This window comes from Plutella xylostella, chromosome 28, assembly GCF_932276165.1.
Source record: "Plutella xylostella chromosome 28, ilPluXylo3.1, whole genome shotgun sequence".
Lineage (NCBI taxonomy): Eukaryota > Metazoa > Arthropoda > Insecta > Lepidoptera > Plutellidae > Plutella > Plutella xylostella.
The window spans coordinates 7,588,951-7,608,897 of record NC_064008.1 but is presented as its reverse complement, the minus strand read 5'-3'; the positions used below and the strand labels follow the sequence as shown (position 1 = coordinate 7,608,897).

Sequence of the window (19,947 nt, the reverse complement as noted above, 5' to 3'; positions counted from 1 at the left end):
AAGCAAGGTGCAGCAGTGGACGTATTATGGCTGAGATGACGATGATGATGATTGTCCTGCTATGTACAGGCCTCTACACACCAAAGCCGCTGACCCGGCGGCTCAGGCCGCCGGATCAACCCGCCGGCCTCATTTTTATTTTATTTTATTTTATTTTATTTTATTTTATTTTATTTTATTTTATTTTATTTTATTTTATTTTATTTTATTTTATTTTTATTTTTATTTTTATTTTTATTTTTATTTTTATTTTTATTTTTATTTTTATTTTTATTTTTATTTTTATTTTTATTTTTATTTTTATTTTTATTTTTATTTTTATTTTTATTTTTATTTTTATTTTTATTTTTATTTTTATTTTTATTTTTATTTTTATTTTTATTTTTATTTTTATTTTTATTTTTATTTTACATTTGAGGAAAACTTACAGCTATTAATAGTTGGATAGCAATTGTAAAGTGTAACTAAAAGCCAATGATCAGTTTTCACTGATATACAACTTAATAATATAAAGATCACAAGATTGTACACTCATACTTAATTATGCTAACAATAATGTAACATAGTTTTTGTTATTAAACGTAAATATAGTAATTTAACTACCTATCTAAATTTTAACTCAATAACTAACTAATTAATAAATAATTTCTATAGTTTTTTTTTATATACATTTAAAAGTAAACATACCAAATACTTACCTATACAATGACATGAAACATTTATACAAAGCAACGTGCACGGCTTAATAATATAATAATAATACACTACTACTGCCGCTACGCCAAAGACGACACGAAATTGCGGATAAAAATTGCTTTGACCGTTTCCAAACTACTGCCAAATATATCGACCTCGCTTGAGTTGCAGAGACTGTTAATTGCATTACTTGCTCGTAAGGAAAAGAAATTTTGACGGAAATTAGTGCTGCAAGCAGGTATGTGGAGGGTTTTAAATTTCCTGGATGGTCTGGTTGGGACATGGAAGTTTACCATCTGGAGCAGCTCCGGACAGTCTACGTAACCTCTAATTATTTTAAAAAGGAAAATAACGTCTGCTACTGTCCTACGGAGTTTAAGGGGAAGGAGATGGAGGCGTTCACAGCGGTGTTCGTAGTCGGTGTAGGGAATCTTAAATTTAAATCCGATGTAGCGTGTGAACTTCCTCTGTATCTTCTCCAGCCTATTTATGTAAACATCGTATTGAGGGTTCCAAATCTGGCTGGCATATTCAAGATGACTTCGAACATACGCACAATACAGCAGCTTTACAGTCTTCATTGATTTAAAAGGCTTAGAGGCTCGCATAATAAAACCAAGAGATTTGGACGCTTTACTTACAATATGGTCAATATGCTGATCAAATAGTAATTTACTATCATAGGTGACACCTAAATCACGCGATGAGAGCGCCCTTGCTAAGTTTTGACCTTTGATTGTATAAGAAGCTTCGAACAAATGTCTCTTTCTAGAAAAGGTAACACAGTAGCACTTGGCGACATTTAGGTCTAACTTGTTACTCACGCAATAGCGGTCAAGTCTACATAGATCCTCTTGCAGACATAAGGCATCAGCAGCATTATTGACGACCATAAATACTTTCATGTCGTCTGCAAAAAGTAAATATGAGGAGTTTTTAAAACAGGTGTCAATGTCGCCGATAAAAACAATAAATAGTAAGGGACCTAACAGAGACCCCTGAGGTACTCCAGAAGGGATATTTCTCCAAGCAGAAGTGTAACCATTAAGTACAACCGCCTGAGACCTATTGCTAACATAGGATGTAAACCATCTGAATAGATTACCTCTAATGCCAGCAAGATGAAGCTTGTTCAGGAGTAAACAGTGGTCTATTCGGTCAAAGGCTTTACTGTAAACAGTGTATATTGCGTCGACTTGATCACCGTTATCCATATTACTTGTAACAAAGTCACTAAAAATTAAAAGGTTAGAGACCGTGGATCTTTGTTTTAGAAAACCGTGTTGGGCTGGACTAAACGTATGCTTCAGAGCGCTGTAGAGCTGCGTGTAGATAATGCGCTCCAGGATCTTAGACAGTAGACACAGTTTGGATATAGGTCTGTAGTGCTCGACGCAGTCTTTGGAGCCCTTTTTATGAATTGGTGAAATAAAGGCGGCTTTCCAGCGAGACGGCATAATACCTTCATTGATACAGCGTTGGAAGAGTAATGCAACCGGTACACTTAATTCAGATGCACAATTTACTAAGAAAACGGCTGGTATGGTATCAGGCCCTGCAGATTTGGTCAGATCTAATGAACGCAGTAGTCTCTCAACCTCAGATGCATTGATTTCCACTGAGCCAATATCGCAATTTGAGTTAGAGGGGGCTATATTATTAAATAAGTTCTGTTTAGCGTTGCTAGAGGAAATATTACTATTACAGTGGTTCAAAAAAGTTGACTGAAAGTATGATGAAAAAAGTTCGCTAATACCTTGGCCAGTGTCAGAAGTTACACCATCAAGAGACATGGAAGAGGGAAATGTACTATTATTGTTTTTACTTTTTAAGTACGACCAGAATGCCTTAGGGTTTGTTTTAATAGAATTTTCAATGTTTGAAATATAGGCTGAGAAACAATGTCGCTCGGTTTTATTGACTCGGTCTCTCAGAAGGCGAAACGATGATTCGTCTGATAAATTTTTGTAATTTTTAAACTTTTTCAAATATTTGTACTTTTCTCTAACCATCTTTATGAGAGAGCTGTTATACCATGGAGGGTACTTTAACCTAGACTGACTATGGGTAGGAATGTAGGTGTCCCTTAAATCAAAAATAAATTTATAGAACACTTCAACCGCGTTATTTAAATCAGCTGCGCTCAACAGGATGGTCCAGTCCGTCTTACTCATAAGTTTATTTATTACTGAATAATCCCCACGGTTGTATGAATATCGTTTGTGCGGAACACTAGCTAACGGTTTAAAGTTACCGAATGATGCATTGATACTCAGAGCCTTATGGTGGGGATCCTCGGGCACCAGCGGGTCCAAACAGGCCTGCACCGACACCGCGCGGGTGCACAAGACCAGATCTAAGATACGGCCATGAGCGTTACGGATATCACAGTACTGTTGTAGGTTGCAAGTATTAATAGTGTCAATAAAATCTATCATATAATCAGAACATAAATTACTTGGTATAAAACCTTCATGTGAAGGGGACCAGGTTATAGAACTCATGTTAAAGTCACCTAAAACCAAAAAAATATCCGTTTCATTGTCACTAATAACGTCTGATTGATGAGAGGGCGCTGGTGTGCTCATGTAAACAAACGCTCAGTGCAAAAATTACAGTTTTTCTAAGTTTTATTGGAGATTCCTACTCAAAAAAGTATCCAATACGTCTAAAAAGTGCCAAAACAAAAGGATTATTGTTAGCAGCCGATTACATTGGGAATTAAGTACGAAAAGTGCAAATAAATGTGAAGAGACCGTTATAGACCGTTACTTTGAATGCAGTCATCTTTTTCAAAGAATTCGTGCTGGACGAGGATAAAAAGGTTAGTTTGTTGATTAGTACTCAAATAAGTGTCTGAAAACCAACTATTTTCAACATTTGTTGTTTTTTATAACCTACAAAGAATTACTCAGCAAGTACACGAAACCATACATTTAACAGCGCCATCTAATAACAAGTAGCCAAACTACATCAACAACACAAAAGAGTTCTAACTAGCTAATCAAGAAGTACAGCTACTCAACGCTAGAGGGCACTAAAACCTACAAAATGGATGAAATGATGAAAATACTTAAAAAAATCCAAGAAGACCTAGCAACACAAAAATTAGAAATGAAGAATATGGAGGAGAATATAAAACAGGCTATTACACACAAAATAGACGAAAAATTTAACGCTATGGAATCGAAAACCATTGAACTTGAGAAAAAAATTGAATTGCAAGAAATTACTATTGAGCAAATGAATAGGCAGATGTGGCGAAAGAACTTAATTATCTTTGGACTCAATGAGTCGGAGCACAGCTACGAAGAACTACAAGATATGATTCTGGAAATTATAAACTCTTCTATGAAAGTTCCCTGTAATAAATCGGAAATCGAATCCGTGCGCCGACTGGGGAAAAAAAGCGATAAAATAAGACCTGTTATTCTGTCAGTTACAACATTGGGGAAAAAAATTGAAATACTTAAGCACAAAAAATACCTAAAAGACTCACAGATATACATTAATGAAGATTATACTCAAAAGGCACTCCAAGAACGTCAAGTACTAAAAAAGGAATTAGACCGTCAAAGAGAGCTAGGTAATAGAGCCATTATCCGATCTGGAAAAATAATTACTCTACCAAAGAAACCAAATGAAGACCAAATGCGACAGGATGGGCAAATCAGAAATAAAAGGACCTTATCGCAGTCCCCGGAGATAGTAAATAGCTCGGACACTGATTCTGAAAGACAAAAAGAAGGAAAAGAAAAGAAAATCCAACCTAAAAAGAAAAACAGACCAGATATTAAAAGCTATTTAACACCGAACTCTAAACAAAAGACAAACGAAGATTAACAATCATTGGCCACCTCCTCTCAACCCAATAACCATACTAAAACAGCTAAAACCATAGCAGATTCCTCTCCCAATACGGCTGGTCACCGCGGGAGTAGTAGACCAAAACCCTCCATCATAATTTCTACAAAATCAAAGGAAAGTGACTTGTACCTGGGAACCTTCAACGTAAGAAGTTTAGTTGATCCGCACCGAAATTACCTGTTAGATCATGCCTTAAATAACATCAAGTGGGACATTCTAGGATTGTCGGAAGTAAAAAAGAAGGATACACATATACTAGAACAAGAAGAGTACATATTTATGTATCATGGAGAGAAAAGCGGAACAAATGGAATAGGATTCATGATCAAAAAGAAACTGAAAGAAAATATAATTGATTTTAAACCAATCTCAGATAGAGTCGCGAGACTAAGTCTTAAAATCGGAGCATCTCAAAATATGAACTTAATTCAAGTATATTTTCCTACCGGCCGAGCCCCTTTAGAAGAGATAGAGAATATTTACACTGAAATAACAAGCGCTATGGAGGAATGCGAAGGGTCAGTAATAATTTTGGGTGATTTTAATGCCAAGATAGGGTTCCCAACGGCAGAAGATAAAAATACTATGGGCCCATGGGGCTACGGGAAAAGAAATGAAAGAGGCACTCGGCTACTTGAATTTTGTAGAGAAAACCAACTATACATCTGGAACACACATTTCAAAAAGAACCCAAAGCAAAGATGGACCTGGAGGTCTCCAGATCAAGTTACACGTAACGAGATAGATTTTGTCATAGCTAAGAAAAATGAAAAAATTCAAAACATACAAGTCATGAATACCCTCTACCTGAGCGACCACAGACTACTACGATGTAGATACTCAATAGACATGAAGCAAAATAAAAAAAGTAGAAAATCATTCACAACGAAAAAGTCTAAGTTCTCACCACTAGAAGCAGAGTCTATGAAAAATATTTTCCGTCTCCTGACAGAAAATATTGATAAATCTACTACTAGTCTACTATACAACAACGCTACGATGAAATCATTTCAAAAATCACGAAAACACTATCAATGTTACCAAAGGTGTCAAGCGAAAACGTCAAATCACACTTTATAACAACCGAGATCGAAAATTTAATTCAGGAAAGGGTTGAACTGCAAAACAAACAAGGTAAAACCAAGCATGAAAAACAGCAACTAACTAAGCTCTACATCCAAATTAAGAATAAAGTAAAGAAGAATATAAGACAATACAAACTAAATATTTTAGAAGAAAACTTAGAGAAGAGAGGATCAACTAAGCAAGCGAGGAAACAACTACAAACATTCAGATCATGGATACCGGCACTCAGAAATAAAGAGGGGTGCAGCTCTACTAATCGTGTTGACCTAGTAGAAATAGCGTCAGAATTCTACAAACAACTGTATAAAAGCACAGATAGGACACTGCCCCACTTAGTACTATCAAACTCGGCAGATGATGACGCACCACCACCCTTTTTAGAGCGAGAAGTTAATCATGCCATACTTTCACTTGCATCTTCAAAGAGTCCAGGGGAAGATGGAATCACAAACGAAATGTTGAAAGCAGTTGTAGAGCCAATAACACCATTATTAACCTCCTTGTTCAATGATATAATAACACAAAAGTTAGTGCCTGAGCAATGGGAAACAGCGACGATTAGCCTGCTCTATAAGAAAGGTGATCCGAAAGAAATCGGTAACTACAGGCCAATTAGCCTTCTTCAGACTATGTACAAGTTATTTACCCAGTTAATACTTAGAAGAATTACACCAACACTTGACTTTAATCAACCAAGAGAGCAGGCAGGATTCAGAGCTCATTTTTCGACAGTCGATCACATGTTCACATTGACTCAAATAATTGAAAAATACTCAGAGTTCAACAAAACAATATACATCGCATTTGTTGATTACGCAAAGGCGTTTGATTCGGTACTGCATGCTCCCTTATGGGCGGCTCTTAAAGAACAAGGAGTTTGCCGACAATACATTGATATCCTCAAAGAAATCTACAGTAAGAGCAAGGCCACATTGAAATTAGAAAGGAAGAGTGATCCATTTAGTATCGAACGAGGAGTGAGACAAGGAGATCCCGTCTCACCAAAACTCTTTACGGCTCTACTTGAACACATCTTTAGAAAGTTAGAATGGGACTCTATTGGCTTGAACATCAATGGAGAGCGGCTAAGCAACCTGAGATTCGCAGATGATATTGTTCTACTAAGTGAAAATCATGATGAGTTACAATACATGCTTCGTACCTTAGATGAACAAAGTAGAGAGTGCGGTCTAGCAATGAACCCCGAAAAGACTTGTATACTCACAAACGGAGAACAGAAGGACATACTGATTCAAAGAACTAAAATGAGCTATGTCAGTGACTATATATACCTTGGCCAAAATATTACTATGCAAGGCTGGGCCATCAAAGAAGTGGAAAGAAGGGTAGCAAAAGCTTGGAACAAATACTGGTCGCTAAAAGATGTTTTTAAATCAAAATTACCACTGAGGCTAAAAAAGAAAGCTTTCGACTCTGTGGTTCTCCCTACACTGCTCTACGGCTGCCAGACTTGGCCGTTAACAAAGCTTATCATTAACAAGTTGAAAGTATTTCAAAGATCCGCAGAACGAAGCATGTTGGGGTTAAAACTAACAGACAGAGTAAGAGCTGTAGACATCAGACGAAAAACCAATTTAATTGACGCCGTAAAGATGGCATGTAGTCTGAAATGGAGATGGGCCGGACACACATATCACGAGTACGCGACGGACGCTGGAGCGAGAGGGTGCTGCACTGGCAGGTGCGAGACGCGCGGCGCGGGCGCGGCCGGCCGCGGCGGCGCTGGGCGGACGACCTGGTGCAGCTGGCGGGCAGCACCTGGACGCGGCTGGCGGGAGACAGGGACAAATGGAAACAGATGGAGGAGGCCTACGTCCAACTATGGACGTCCCAAACCATACAATTGTAAATATATATTTAATAGATATAGAAAAATACATAGTCGTAATATTTAGGGAATGAAATCTATATAAATTATTAATGAAATTGAAGTTATTATTATTAGGAATATGAATGAAATGTAATTATTAATAAGTAGAAATGTGATTAGGAACTAAGCTAGGCTAATTAAATTTATATTGATTTAATTTATTATTTATTAATGAAATGTGATTTAAATATTTAAATGATTAGAAATTAGTAATTATGAATAAGTAGTAATATGATTAAGAACTAAGCTAGGTATTTATAAAGAAGATTGATATGTTGAAATTTATATTGATTTAATTTATTATTTATTAATGAAATGTTATTTAAATATTTAAATGATTAGAAATTATTATTAAGTTGCATGAAATGTCTATGTATAATTATGTCATGTTTATGTAAACAGTTATTTCAATTTGGGAAATAAAGGCTATAATAATAAATAATAATAATAACGTCTGATAATTTGGTGAGATAGTTATGTAACTGCGCTGTAAAAGATAAGTCTTTTTTATCGGAGCATAGGTACAGCAGACAAAGTTGGATATTAGGTGACCCACCGCGCGGCCGTGTGTCGGGGGAGCGAATCGTCACCCATATATCTTCGGCTGAGGACTGATATTCCACCCGCCGAGATGCGTGGAGCTCACTCTTAGCTGCGATCAAGACCCCCCCGCCCCTGGTCTGCCCAGTAGCTGCATAGTCGCGATCACGGCGCCATACACAATACCTTTCGTCAAAAAGTTCACCATCTGATATACCACCTAGCAGCCAGGATTCTGTTATAGTTATAATGTCGTAGTTATTAAGTCTAACATTGTGTTTGAAAATATTAGTTTTAGTACGAAGTCCACGGGCATTCTGATAATAAATACATAAATTACTCATGGGGATAGAATATTACAACAATAGCTTAATAAACACACACTAACGTAGGTACTTAGTGTTATTATTAAAGTATAACGCAGAACACTTAAATACGTGTAAAAAATAATTAAAAAAATATCGATGTAATTCACAACTAAAGTCGGTAAACATAATAATATTATAGTCACAGTTCGGCAAAACAGCATAGTACACCACAAAACATCAAGTACGGCAAGTAAGCTAATATAACATGTAATACGCAATGCAATAGAAGCTAATATAATATTGGCATGATTTGTTAAAAAACAAGTAATGGGCGAGCGGCAGCAGGTAGCGATTACGAACAAAAGGGTTTCGAGGCGAGCACAAAAGATAAGAAGCGGCACAAAAAAATGGTCAAGCGATAGGCAGACAGAGATTGCAAACAATTTGGAACAATTACAAATATTTACTATGAATAGAAATAGTGTAATTATATGTATAAGGTAACTGACTATTTGTATTTGTTTAAATCATTTAGTGATTTAATGACCAAAACCGGAGACATTTCATTTTTTCGGACATGGATTTTCGCATGTTTTACCCATACGTATTGCCAATTTTTTTCCTTCGCCAGTAACTTAACTTCATTTAGAAGTTTTTTGTTACCTGACGATAGGTGATCATTAACAAATATACGGTGATCTGAGTCAGCAAATCCGATGTCAGAGGCTAGTATATTTTTCTTCCCTCTGGCCGCTGCAATGAAATCCTCCTTAATGTAGCGATTAACAAAGCCAAGTATTATCGATTTATCTTTGCCGTGAAAGGATGGGATGCGAGAGACAAAGTTAATGTGAGACTTAGAAATGCTGAAATTAGTATGCTCATCAAGTGATTCGACGATCTTAAAAAGATTTTCAGTGCTTTTCAGTGGCACACCCTTGATCTCCACATTATTCATTCTCGACCATTGGTCTCTCTCAGCGCTCTCCTGTTTCAGCGAGTCTACGGCTACCTGAGAGACCTCCACCATCTTCTTGACTTCCTCCAACTGGCCAACACGGCCGCTTAAGTCATCCAGCTTGGTCGCGAAGTCGTCCACCTTGAGGCATGCGAACTCGCAGCTTTTAATGACCTCTTGCATGTTGGTTTTCAAGTCATTGACATCAGCAATAAGTTTGGGCAGTACATCCAGCTTTTGTGTCAGTAGGTCGAGCCGACTGAGGATCTCCTCGAGGGCACCATCGTTCCTCTGCAGAGATGGACTCGGAATCCTCGGGGACGAGATACGACACTTCGGACACTTCCATGTTGCTCTACGTTCGGACCCCAGGTTGCGGTATCCCCTTTCCGTAAGGTTGGAACAGGAGAAACACAAATCCTTGTGACAATTAGAGCAATTGGCGCCGTCCCCAGATGTCGTATTGCAGTCAGCACACAACATGATTTGATTAATTATTGAATGTAAAAGGTTGACAGCCACTGATTTTTGCTAGCAAAAAGACGAGCGTTCGGTGCTACAACTTGTGAGCGAGTGATTTTGTACAATCATGCCTCATTTTGTTGTACTATGTTAACCCGCCGGCACTAGGCCGCCGGGCTATGCCGCCGGGTCAGCGGCTTTGGTGTGTAGAGGCCTTACCAAACATAAATATTGTTACCGACAGACTATCGATACTAACGACCTCTCTTCAACTTTTGTCCTATTGACAACCGATAGTGTAATGTGCGGCAACACTAAAGTCTGCTTTTAATCTCAGATACTAAATTGTCAGATTCTGAACGGTTCATCAACAGTCGATTTCCCCGCCAATAGAACGATACGTCGACTGTTGATGAACTGTCCAGAATCTGTCAATTTAGTATCTGAGATTAAAAAACAGACTTTACATGACTCCTCGCTCTCTGTTTCAAATAAAGTTCTTTCTTTCTTTCTTTTCTTCTATCGATTGTTTCTCGTAAGCTAAATTAACCCCCAGCATACCTGCTGCATTAAAGTAACATACGGATGGAACACTTAGTGCTTTAACAAAATTATTTTAACTTTAATCCTTTCTCTTGTGCTACATAGAGCAGGCTACAGCCGATGTTAAAATATCTAGTTTGCGTTATATCATATAGGTATATGTATGTATTCATACACACACACACGCACTCACGCTTTGTACTAATGTTCTCCCTTGCGGGGTAGGCAGAGGTGCATTGCTGCACCCACTTTTCGCCAGAGTGTTATGTTAGTCCCAATGTAATAGGGGGCGGGCCTATTGCCATTTTACGGGCACATCCAAGACCCGAGAACAAATATCTGTGTTTAAACAAATATCTGCCCCAGCCGGGAATCGAACACGGGACCATCGGCTCAGTAGTCAGGGTCACTAACAACTACGCCATTCGGTCGTCACATACCTAGTTGGTGACTGTGACTATGGCGAGATTAATTCACAGCTAAAAAAATTGATTCATCATAGCATGCCGGACAGTTCAAAGTTATCTTACCTCTGATGTTACCATTAATAATTATGTTCAATATCATTATCATTTTACTAAAACTAGTCGTTATAAAATATATGTGATTCCAACAGAGGAACCGTTTTTTTAATGCAACTATGTGATGTGACTAAACTGAATAGTGCTCCTGCTCCGTAGTACTTAGCAATCTCGCAGTTGAGTAAATCCAACATTTCCATGTTGCATTTTTTATCCAGGAACTCTACAATACCTATGATAATTATTTGTAGTGTTTGTACATTATTATAATATTGTAGTGTATGTAACAACACTTGATTACAATCATAATTAGGTACAATGCTAGATCAGAAGGGCTACTCTATACTCACGACGACGATACACAAACCAACGAGAGCCGTCGTGCAATCGGCACTCTAATCAAGACACTATAACGTTGCATTACAACGTCCGTTCGGGTTTTCTTTAGCTAGATTAACCTTCCTGATGCGGTAGCGCCGCAGGTACGTAGGTAAGTACTTAATGCATTTCGTGTTTTACATTACGAGACCTGTTTTTATTTTAAATGTAAGTAATAGGAGTGCACAACTGCACATTTGCTGATGAATAATAATATAATAGCAGTACGTAATTTTGTTACTTTTAAAATTTATAATCCCCATAATTTAAATCAGAAAGGGCACTTTTCTATGGTAAATTCTTTAGTTGATATAACCATCACAATAAACGCCGTTACTAAAGCAAAAACGTCATCCAAAGTGGCGTTAGCCGCATATCATTTGACCGCACAGCGGCCAGGGGCGCTCAACAAGTGGTCAGGCTTCAACATTAAACGCATTGTTGCTTAGTTGTTAACCGAAAAGTTTTACAAGTGGTGTGTCTACCCGCCAGCACCAAGAAGTTGCGAGACAGTGGCTTTTGCGAGATAAATTTTGCGGTCGGGAATTCGAAACTTAGGGCAGTGCAATTTATAACTTAATTTAGTTGGGAAATTTACATGCTTTCGCTACAGGTAACTGCGATGAAAGATGTTAAGTTGTTTATAACGTTGTTTTACGAGAATAGTTTGTGTAGAGTGGGTTTGATGGTGCATTATTTCCTGTATAACATACAAAATGCAGGGCTCGTTCATTGACTAACCGCACAAGGCTCAGAATTAATTACTTAGAGTAGCTGAATTTAGTAATCTTGCACAATGTACTATTTAAAATGGAAATTTTTATTTAATTTAAATTATTTTTTGTCAGAAATACAAAAGACTAGAATATTAACTGTGTAAATATAAGTTTTGCTTAGAAGCTAATAAAGTCGAAATGATAAGTAACGGATCATAAAGGACACAAAACAAATCTAATTCGGTACTCGTATATTTATTACAAAATGGTCATCAAAGTTGTCGACCCCTGCATTGGTTGAAATCGCATGAACGAAGCGTAATGAATGCGGTGCAACAGTTTAATTCACTATGTTTAGTGATTAATTCGCGTAACACATTGACAATCGATCGTACTGTAATACATACTTAATTTATAATTGTTTGCGAGTTTTCCATAGAACGTGCCTATAGATAGATAGATAATTCTTTATTGCACACAAACACAGAAATTACAAGAGGAAATACACAACACAGATGGTACAATTGGCGGCCTTATTACTAAGAGTAATTTCTTCCAGACTACCTCGGAGGAGAGAAATTAAACATAAGAAAAGCCTACCTATTTAATGATGTACCCTTTCATACACCTCTATAAATTTTTATTTAAGGTTTTAATAGCTTTCTAATAAAAATACCATCGGTCCCACGCTAAGTTTTTCTTGTGTGTGTTTTTGGCACACAAAAACATAATGTTTTCTTTGTCGCTAAAAATGTTATTTTAAAATTCTTTTTTTCACTTCGTTGCGATCAAAAGTAAATTCCACCGTTGAAAAATTAAACAAAGGGGTGTTAAAATATCCGTAAAACGGAAAAAGAACCGGTTATTTATCAAATTGCCGGAACCTGACCGCATGACTGAAACGTGAAAGGGGTCGCTTTACCCATTTTTAAATGAAATAATGAAAATATTTCCAATTGCCCCTTTATTTTATTTTCAACGTTTTCTTTTAGCGTTAAGGTATTTTTCAAATTCTTTGAATTTTGTTATAATGAATTTATTATATTAAAGCAGTAAGTATGTAGTTCAGTTATAAGCTTTAGTGGTCGGCAATTCTCATACTAAGAGCGGTCTTAAAGCCCTGAGTATATAATATTTTCATGTTTCCATGCTCCATCGAAAGTTTCCAGTATATACCTATTTCCATATATTATAATATTATGAGCACATTTATGATCTGAGACGCAAAGTCTATCTTTCAAAAATATGTCCCGGACGAGATTCAAACCCGAAGTAACAGAACTGACGGCATTATCCTTCCTGTCATAAAGGCTTGTCAATTGATTTGGGTGGCGCATTCTCATTGAATTTGTCCCAAATGTCTAAATTAGGAGGAAGTCGGGAAAAACACTTATTTTTCTCGCTAAAACGTTAGTCTCACGTTCGAAGAATCAATTTACGCAATTTCACCTTTAGCGGTAACGTTGAAACGAAAATTGGAGTACGATTAGAGAATTCGTAAATCTTTTCCGGACTCGCATTCTTGGAAATTATTCAGTGGATGTTTCTGGAAGGTGTTTGCGAGATCTGTTTTGTTCTCATCTGCTTGAGTTCCTATAACATGGTTTCATTTAGAGAACACAAAGACACATGAATATCTTTAAATCTAACACACTGGAGACCAATTCCAAAGTTAAGGAGATACTGTTAAGTGTCGTGTCGAGATAATAATAATTATATTATTATATATCCGTCTAAAATCTCCCCGATATCCGCTTCAATCGCTCAGAATGTTTATGTTTTTATGGTAATGTTTCTGTTTTACATTCATCATGTCTGTCCTGCCTGTCCCTGTTTATCACTGTTTAAGGTAGGCGTCCACCTTTCGCCATCGTATTTAATGGATTCAGTATTCTTTGAATAAAAATTCACACAAGTTCGTCCACTTCATCGGCATTGCCGACGCAGTTTCTCCATACATTTATGACAATCCTTTTGAAGCCATACATACGATACCGATAGGTGGAAGCTTACCTTTAACAATCACTTTATTAAAAGAACATTTTTTCTATACAGTTGAAACTTGATTTTAGATGACTTCTGTGAACCGCATTATCATTTTTTCCAATAACAATAATACAAAAAAAACACACTCACGCTTTGTACTAATGTACTCCCTTGCGGGGTAGGCAGAGGTGCATTGCTGCACCGACTTTTCGCCAGAGTGTTATGTTAGTCTCAATGTAATAGGGGGCGGCCCTATTGCCATTTTACGGGCACATCCAAGACCCGGGAACAAATATCTGTGTTTAAACAAATATCTGCCCCAGCCGGGAATCGAACCCGGGACCTTCGGCTCAGTAGTCAGGGTCACTAACCACTACGCCATTCGGTCGTCAATAACAATGAACCCTTCATTTTGTCCACAGATTGATGCCCGCAGTGCTAGTAGTAGCTGGTCTCGCCATGACGTGGGTGCCCCACATGGGCTCAGGGCCAATGTGGGACGCTGTCGTGGGGCGGGAACGCGAGATGTGCCGCAAAAACTGGTGGCAACTGGCCATATTGAGCCCCAATCTGTTCCCGTTTGAGTACTTGTGCTTGCCGCAGGCTTGGTGAGTGATTTTACTTGTGCAGGGTTTTGTTGAAGTGGTATAGTAGACGTTGAAAGGGGTTTCTTCACGAATTTTGTAAAAGTCGTAGGACAAAAGTCTCTTGAGTCACCTTTCGGCTTACTATACCACTTTAGTTCTCCCAGAGGAGTTGGCAGAGACTTTACGGACTATAATAATATCAATTACGTGCCACTATCCTGACATAAGTACCTACTTCTTTCGTATCCTTTTCATAAGTCTCTTCATATTATGTCATACATGCACTCGTCTATTTTGGAAACTGCCAATCTGGCTCTTCTTGAGTATTTCGATTTGAACTTTTACTTTGGCGTTAGGACTAGACAAGACAAGGGTTTGTCATCATGGTGAAAGGATTCGCTGGATAAGGTACAATTAAAATGTCACTAGCGCAGGCTCTTTTTATGTACTTCTCTGGTGTAAGAGAGAATTTGATACAAAAATTCATTTCACCATTTTCTATCCCATAAACAATTCCATTTTTGCAACAGCTGATAGAGGCATCCAATTATTATTTGCCAAACACTAGGATTATTCAACTGAATGTGTTATTTTTTAAACATATTTTTCATGTATGCTTTTTATGATTTTTGTTTCTATTAGCATATACTATTGTGTAATGGTTTTATACGTGCTAGTTCAAATGAAATGATAGCATGAAATATTGACTTGTCATTTTTAAAATCAAACTTTATTAACTTTTAGTGTCTATTTTATAAATATATACCTATCTATCACGCCGCGGGTTGCGTAAATTGTATTAAAACGCATAAAACATTTACCCTAATAACTTCGCTATTTTAGCTAGAGTTGGTGACGTTTCCAAACAAAGTGTAGAATGATTTTTCTGGGGTCGGAAAAACTATTTCATAAAGCTGAGTAGGTATATTGAATTTTAATTTTAAGATATAGTCAATTTAATCCCTCCGTTTTTGGAAATCTTGTAGGAACTGGAATGAGGAGGACATAGATGTGTGATAAAGATGTTAGAGAAGCACTTTGGTCCTATTGTCACTGAAACTTTTTGTTTCTCTTGAGTGTATCTTATACCTTATATAATTTTAAACCATTATTCATACCAATAATTCCCTCACCAGGTATCTAGGCACCGACACGTAGCTCTTCCTCATCACCCTCGTCATTCTCCACATCATCTGGCACTTTTATTTTTTCATGCATTTTGTAGCGAATTGTGCCATTTACGAAATCTAATTCTACACCTTTACTCATAACAACAATTTCATCACCAGGTACCTCGGCACAGACACCCAGCTCTTCCTAATAACCCTGGTGATCATGCATATCATCTGGCGTTGGCCGCGCACCGCCGTCCCACTGCTCTCCAGCGTCATGGTCGTCAGCCTCGTCATCCCGTTCCTGCAGAGCTACTTCATGGACCTCCTGCCAATCAGAGTCAGCTTGTTCCCGGAGTGAGTGGCTTTTGTTTTTTGGACTGCGGTGTTGAGTGTCATTCTTTTTCTTCTTCTTCTTCTTCTTCTAATGCCGTCTCCTAGCGAAGGTTTATACTATAGGCATAACCTAGTTTAACCTAGCGAGTGTAATCGACATGATGAATCAATGAACCACGATGATCATTCGATAGAAATCCAATTTGAGGCGCTCCTGTTAAAAGTCAACTACCATCCATTGTAATTTGTACCTCATCCCCAGATCCATTCTTAAAAGTCGTTTATTTACCATCCTAACTAATTCGAATCTTGTTCCCAGATCCATCCGAGACATCTTCGGCTTCAACGACACCTTCTACCACGCGTACGTGTCGGCTCAGGGCAACTGGGCCGGCTACCACCTGGGCGTGATCACCGCCTACTTCTACCACAAGGCGCAGACTGAGAAGTGGAACCTGCATGAGTCTATCGTAAGTTGATTTTTTCATGGCTTACGGACTAAAAACCTAAATGTAGTACTAACTACGACTGACCATAATCTGACTGGTTATTCATCACAGGGGAAACACCTATTCTAGCTCTAGTCTCTGTCACCGACAAGCTATGACAAAACAGCTTTTCTAGCCGTTTTTATCTCCAATTAGTTCAAGTGGAGACCACGAATAGGCAAACATAGCGCGATACTAAATTGAACTCGTAGAACCTACAACCTCAGGGTGCTTAGAAGTAGTGGTTGTATCAAAAAGACAGCTGACAGTGTATTGTGGCGCAAATAAGTTGTGCTGTCCGTTACAGGTGAATCATTATTGACTAATGATGATGATGATGATGATGATAATAAAAATCCATTCAGCGCCTTCCAATAGCCCATTCACCAGTCTATCAATCCATTAATCTTACCTACATCCATCTCTCTCTTTCCAGTTCATGAAGCTGCTCTTCCTAGCTTCCATCCCGATCGCGTGTATCACGGTCCTGATTGGCTGGGACCTCCACCACAGGGAGGCGAGTGCTTTTGAGGCAGCCACCTTTAACGCCTTCAACCAGAACTTGTTCGCTCTGGCCATCTGTGTCTTCATCATCGGATGCTTCTATAGAGCTAACAGTAAGTGTTTTGTGTACCTTTTTGTTGTGACTTAAGCCTGTTTTGTTAAGCAATTATCTGGCTTATTCATTCCTTCCAGACTGCTGCTCGTAACAAGGATGTGGTATCGGTGTTGTACCAGTCTATTACCCTATACATGTCTAATTCTTACCCGGTGTCCCACAGAGATCTACGTCGGAGCCGTAGAGTGGGGCCCCCTGCAGCCGCTCGGGCGCCTCTCCTACTGCGCCATGCTGCTGCACGCCACCGTGTTGAGGACCTACGGGGGGCAGATGAGGAGATCGTTCTATGCTACTGACTATACCGCTGTGAGTACCGCTTTAGCTTTAACCTGTGAGCTTCCGAAAGCGCGATATCGAGTAAGACGCAAGAGAGACAGTTGCTAAAAAAAATTAAAAAAAAATGTATAGGTTTGGAATGTATTGTTCGATTCTTTATACTGTGTTTAGGAACAACAACGGACAGTCAGTTTTGGTACTGATTATACTACTGTTCGTTGTGGTTTAGTTTTGGATGCTAGAAGATATTGGAAAAAAAATTACATAGCACAATCATCGATACTATAATTATCATCTACTGTCGGTTACCAATCGTGTAATACTATCGATAGTAATAATATCGGTCTAATATCGGTGTTCTATTGATTAACTAAGAATTCTTTTACTCATGTATCTTTCATCTCTCTTTCGCAGTCAGGATTAAACTTTAAACAACCATGTGTGATACCAGCCCACATCTCCATCATCACAGTAGCGAACAAAGAATTTACTTACGATATAATCATTCCTATTCAGATCATGCTGTTCGGAGGAATAGTGACAGTCACATACCTGTTCTCCCTCCCTCTCCACCTCTTCGTAGAAGCTCCGGCGTGCGCGCTTCAGAAACTCCTTCTGACGCCAAAAAGAAGACCAAAGAACGAGCAAGAAGATGATAACGGGAACCAAGTGAAACCCGGCATCTCGACTGTTTCCGTGTCCACTGTGTCCACGCATATTTAAACAGTATTATTAAGGAGAAAGTATAGATGGGATTGTTTCTGAAAAGTTGATCTATGGTTAAAAATTATACAATAGCAGATGGAACCTAAAAAGTTAACAGCTATCAAAATCTTTTTTTTGTGCAAGGTTTTTAGATTTTATAGCTTGAAATTTCGAAACGGCTATGTAATAATTATGTGAATGCATATTCGTAATAATGATGGAATTTGTTTTCTTGTATGTGTTTTGTTCGTATATTGTTAATCTAAGATGATCACCTTTGAATAGCGTTTCAGAAATAGATGGTTGGTAGTACCTGATAAGTAGGTATCACATAATTCAGGAGGCGTTTGATTTGAATATAATATACCTAACATATAAGTTTGCAATACTTAATTCTTCTTCTTGAATGATAACTGAGTAAAATAAGAATGATGTATGTATGTATGCATTTTGTACGTCACTATATATTTTTTATTTATTTGTTCCCTACTTTTTTTATTAGGATTGATGAATATTAAAATGAACTCAAGAAAGTCAATTAATATATTAGAGAGAAATTATTGAAAGAATAAATTATCCCATTTTAATGACGAATCAATAAAATTATATCATAGAATTAAGTTAAAGTATCTACAGGGTGTTGCAAAATGGGTATACTAAGCCGAAAGGGTGTGACTCAGGGGGCTATTCTGATCAACTCACCTTCAGAATGACCTCCTGAGTCACCCCCTTTCGGCTTAGTATATACTCTTTTTGCAACATCCTGTATATTTTTAAGCAATCGCCAAACTTTTTCTTCACACTGTCATCGAAAACAATGTAATTAATACCTATGCAAAGCTCAATTACTTAATGGTATATTTTTTTTAGATTAAGTGAGTCTGTGTGTACCTTTAAGTTTTTTTATAAAATATACATTTTGTAATCTTTTAATAGCATGTTTTTATTGACAACTGAAATGAATGACAAATGCTCATTTGCACAAATAACTTTAAGCTAATGTCGACATTAAATCTATGTATATCTCTTTCTGTCAGTATACAGTCAAAGTAAGGCAAAAATACATTTAAAGTCGACATTACTTTAAAGTAAGGGACTTTAAGCATATGCAACTCATCCTACACTCTACGTTTTTCAAATCACACCTTAGTGTCGGCGCGTCTAAGCTAAAAAAGCTATATTATTATAAGTAGTAGCTGAAAGCGGGTAAATCAGTGGGTAAGTAATTCTGAAGAACAATGAAAGAAATTTTAAAAAAAAACTTAGATTTTTCTATTAGAAAGCTTGAATGAAAGTACCTACCAACTATACTTAATATTATATTATATTATACTTAATAATTAAAAAAGTTAATATTATACCTTTTATAACCGGTACACCGGCATCCACGACACAGGCCGAGCCTAGTGTGGAAGCCACCAAAACTCGTAAATTTACTAACTCACACACTTCCAATTTAATTTCATAATATTGTACTTATTCATAGGTGTTTAAATAAATATTTTTGTTTTTTTTTTTTTTGATACATATACTACTATGAATAATATAATAACGGATACATAATTCTGTTCATGTATTTCAAAGTTTCATAGAATAAAGGAGTTTAGAAGAAAGAATTTAAAGGTATAGGTAGTATACTTATTTATTTTTGCCGCCAGTTTATTTTCCCAAGAATCTACCGCTGTGGCCAGATGTTGACATTTTCACTTGTAAACAATTTATACTAAGAGAAACAGTAATATTGGAAATATATTTCATGTATTTCTATAGGAACGCTACTAACCTTTCGGAAAATTCTAGGAACAACTTTTGTTTTACTGATTGTATTCCTAAACTTACTGCCATTTTCATTCGTTTTAAATTACTTATTGT

At 37.3% G+C, this 19,947-nt stretch overlaps 2 protein-coding genes across 2 annotated transcripts in view; one reads left to right on the top strand and one right to left on the bottom strand.

Annotated features, from left to right (window-relative positions):
• Positions 1–18,929, top strand: part of LOC105385712 (O-acyltransferase like protein) — a 54,599-nt gene extending 35,670 nt beyond the window's left edge. Inside the window, exons 8-13 of the mRNA XM_038110912.2 lie at positions 14,375–14,560; positions 15,829–16,008; positions 16,307–16,457; positions 16,912–17,092; positions 17,258–17,400; positions 17,887–18,929. Of these exons, the coding sequence (XP_037966840.2) occupies positions 14,375–14,560; positions 15,829–16,008; positions 16,307–16,457; positions 16,912–17,092; positions 17,258–17,400; positions 17,887–18,093 (1,048 nt within the window). The 3' untranslated portion in view covers positions 18,094–18,929. The remainder of the gene's footprint in view (positions 1–14,374; positions 14,561–15,828; positions 16,009–16,306; positions 16,458–16,911; positions 17,093–17,257; positions 17,401–17,886) is intronic.
• LOC125490855 lies at positions 685–2,654 on the bottom strand. The gene is made up of 2 exons (XM_048631230.1): positions 1,802–2,654; positions 685–1,606 (listed from the first exon to the last, which is right to left on the bottom strand). Exons 1-2 carry the CDS (start codon positions 2,487–2,489, stop codon positions 777–779), a joined length of 1,518 nt encoding a protein of 505 aa, XP_048487187.1. The 5' UTR covers positions 2,490–2,654; the 3' UTR covers positions 685–776.
• Positions 18,930–19,947: the final 1,018 nt, after the last annotated feature.

Bases quoted from the DNA above. Each gene is read 5' to 3' on its own strand.
- LOC125490855 (XM_048631230.1), bottom strand. From the start codon at position 2,489: ATGTCTCTTGATGGTGTAACTTCTGACACTGGCCAAGGTATTAGCGAA. The intron at 1,607-1,801 runs GTAATCTATTCA...TACTTTTTGCAG, and splicing joins TCATCTTGCTGGCATTAGAG to ACGACATGAAAGTATTTATG.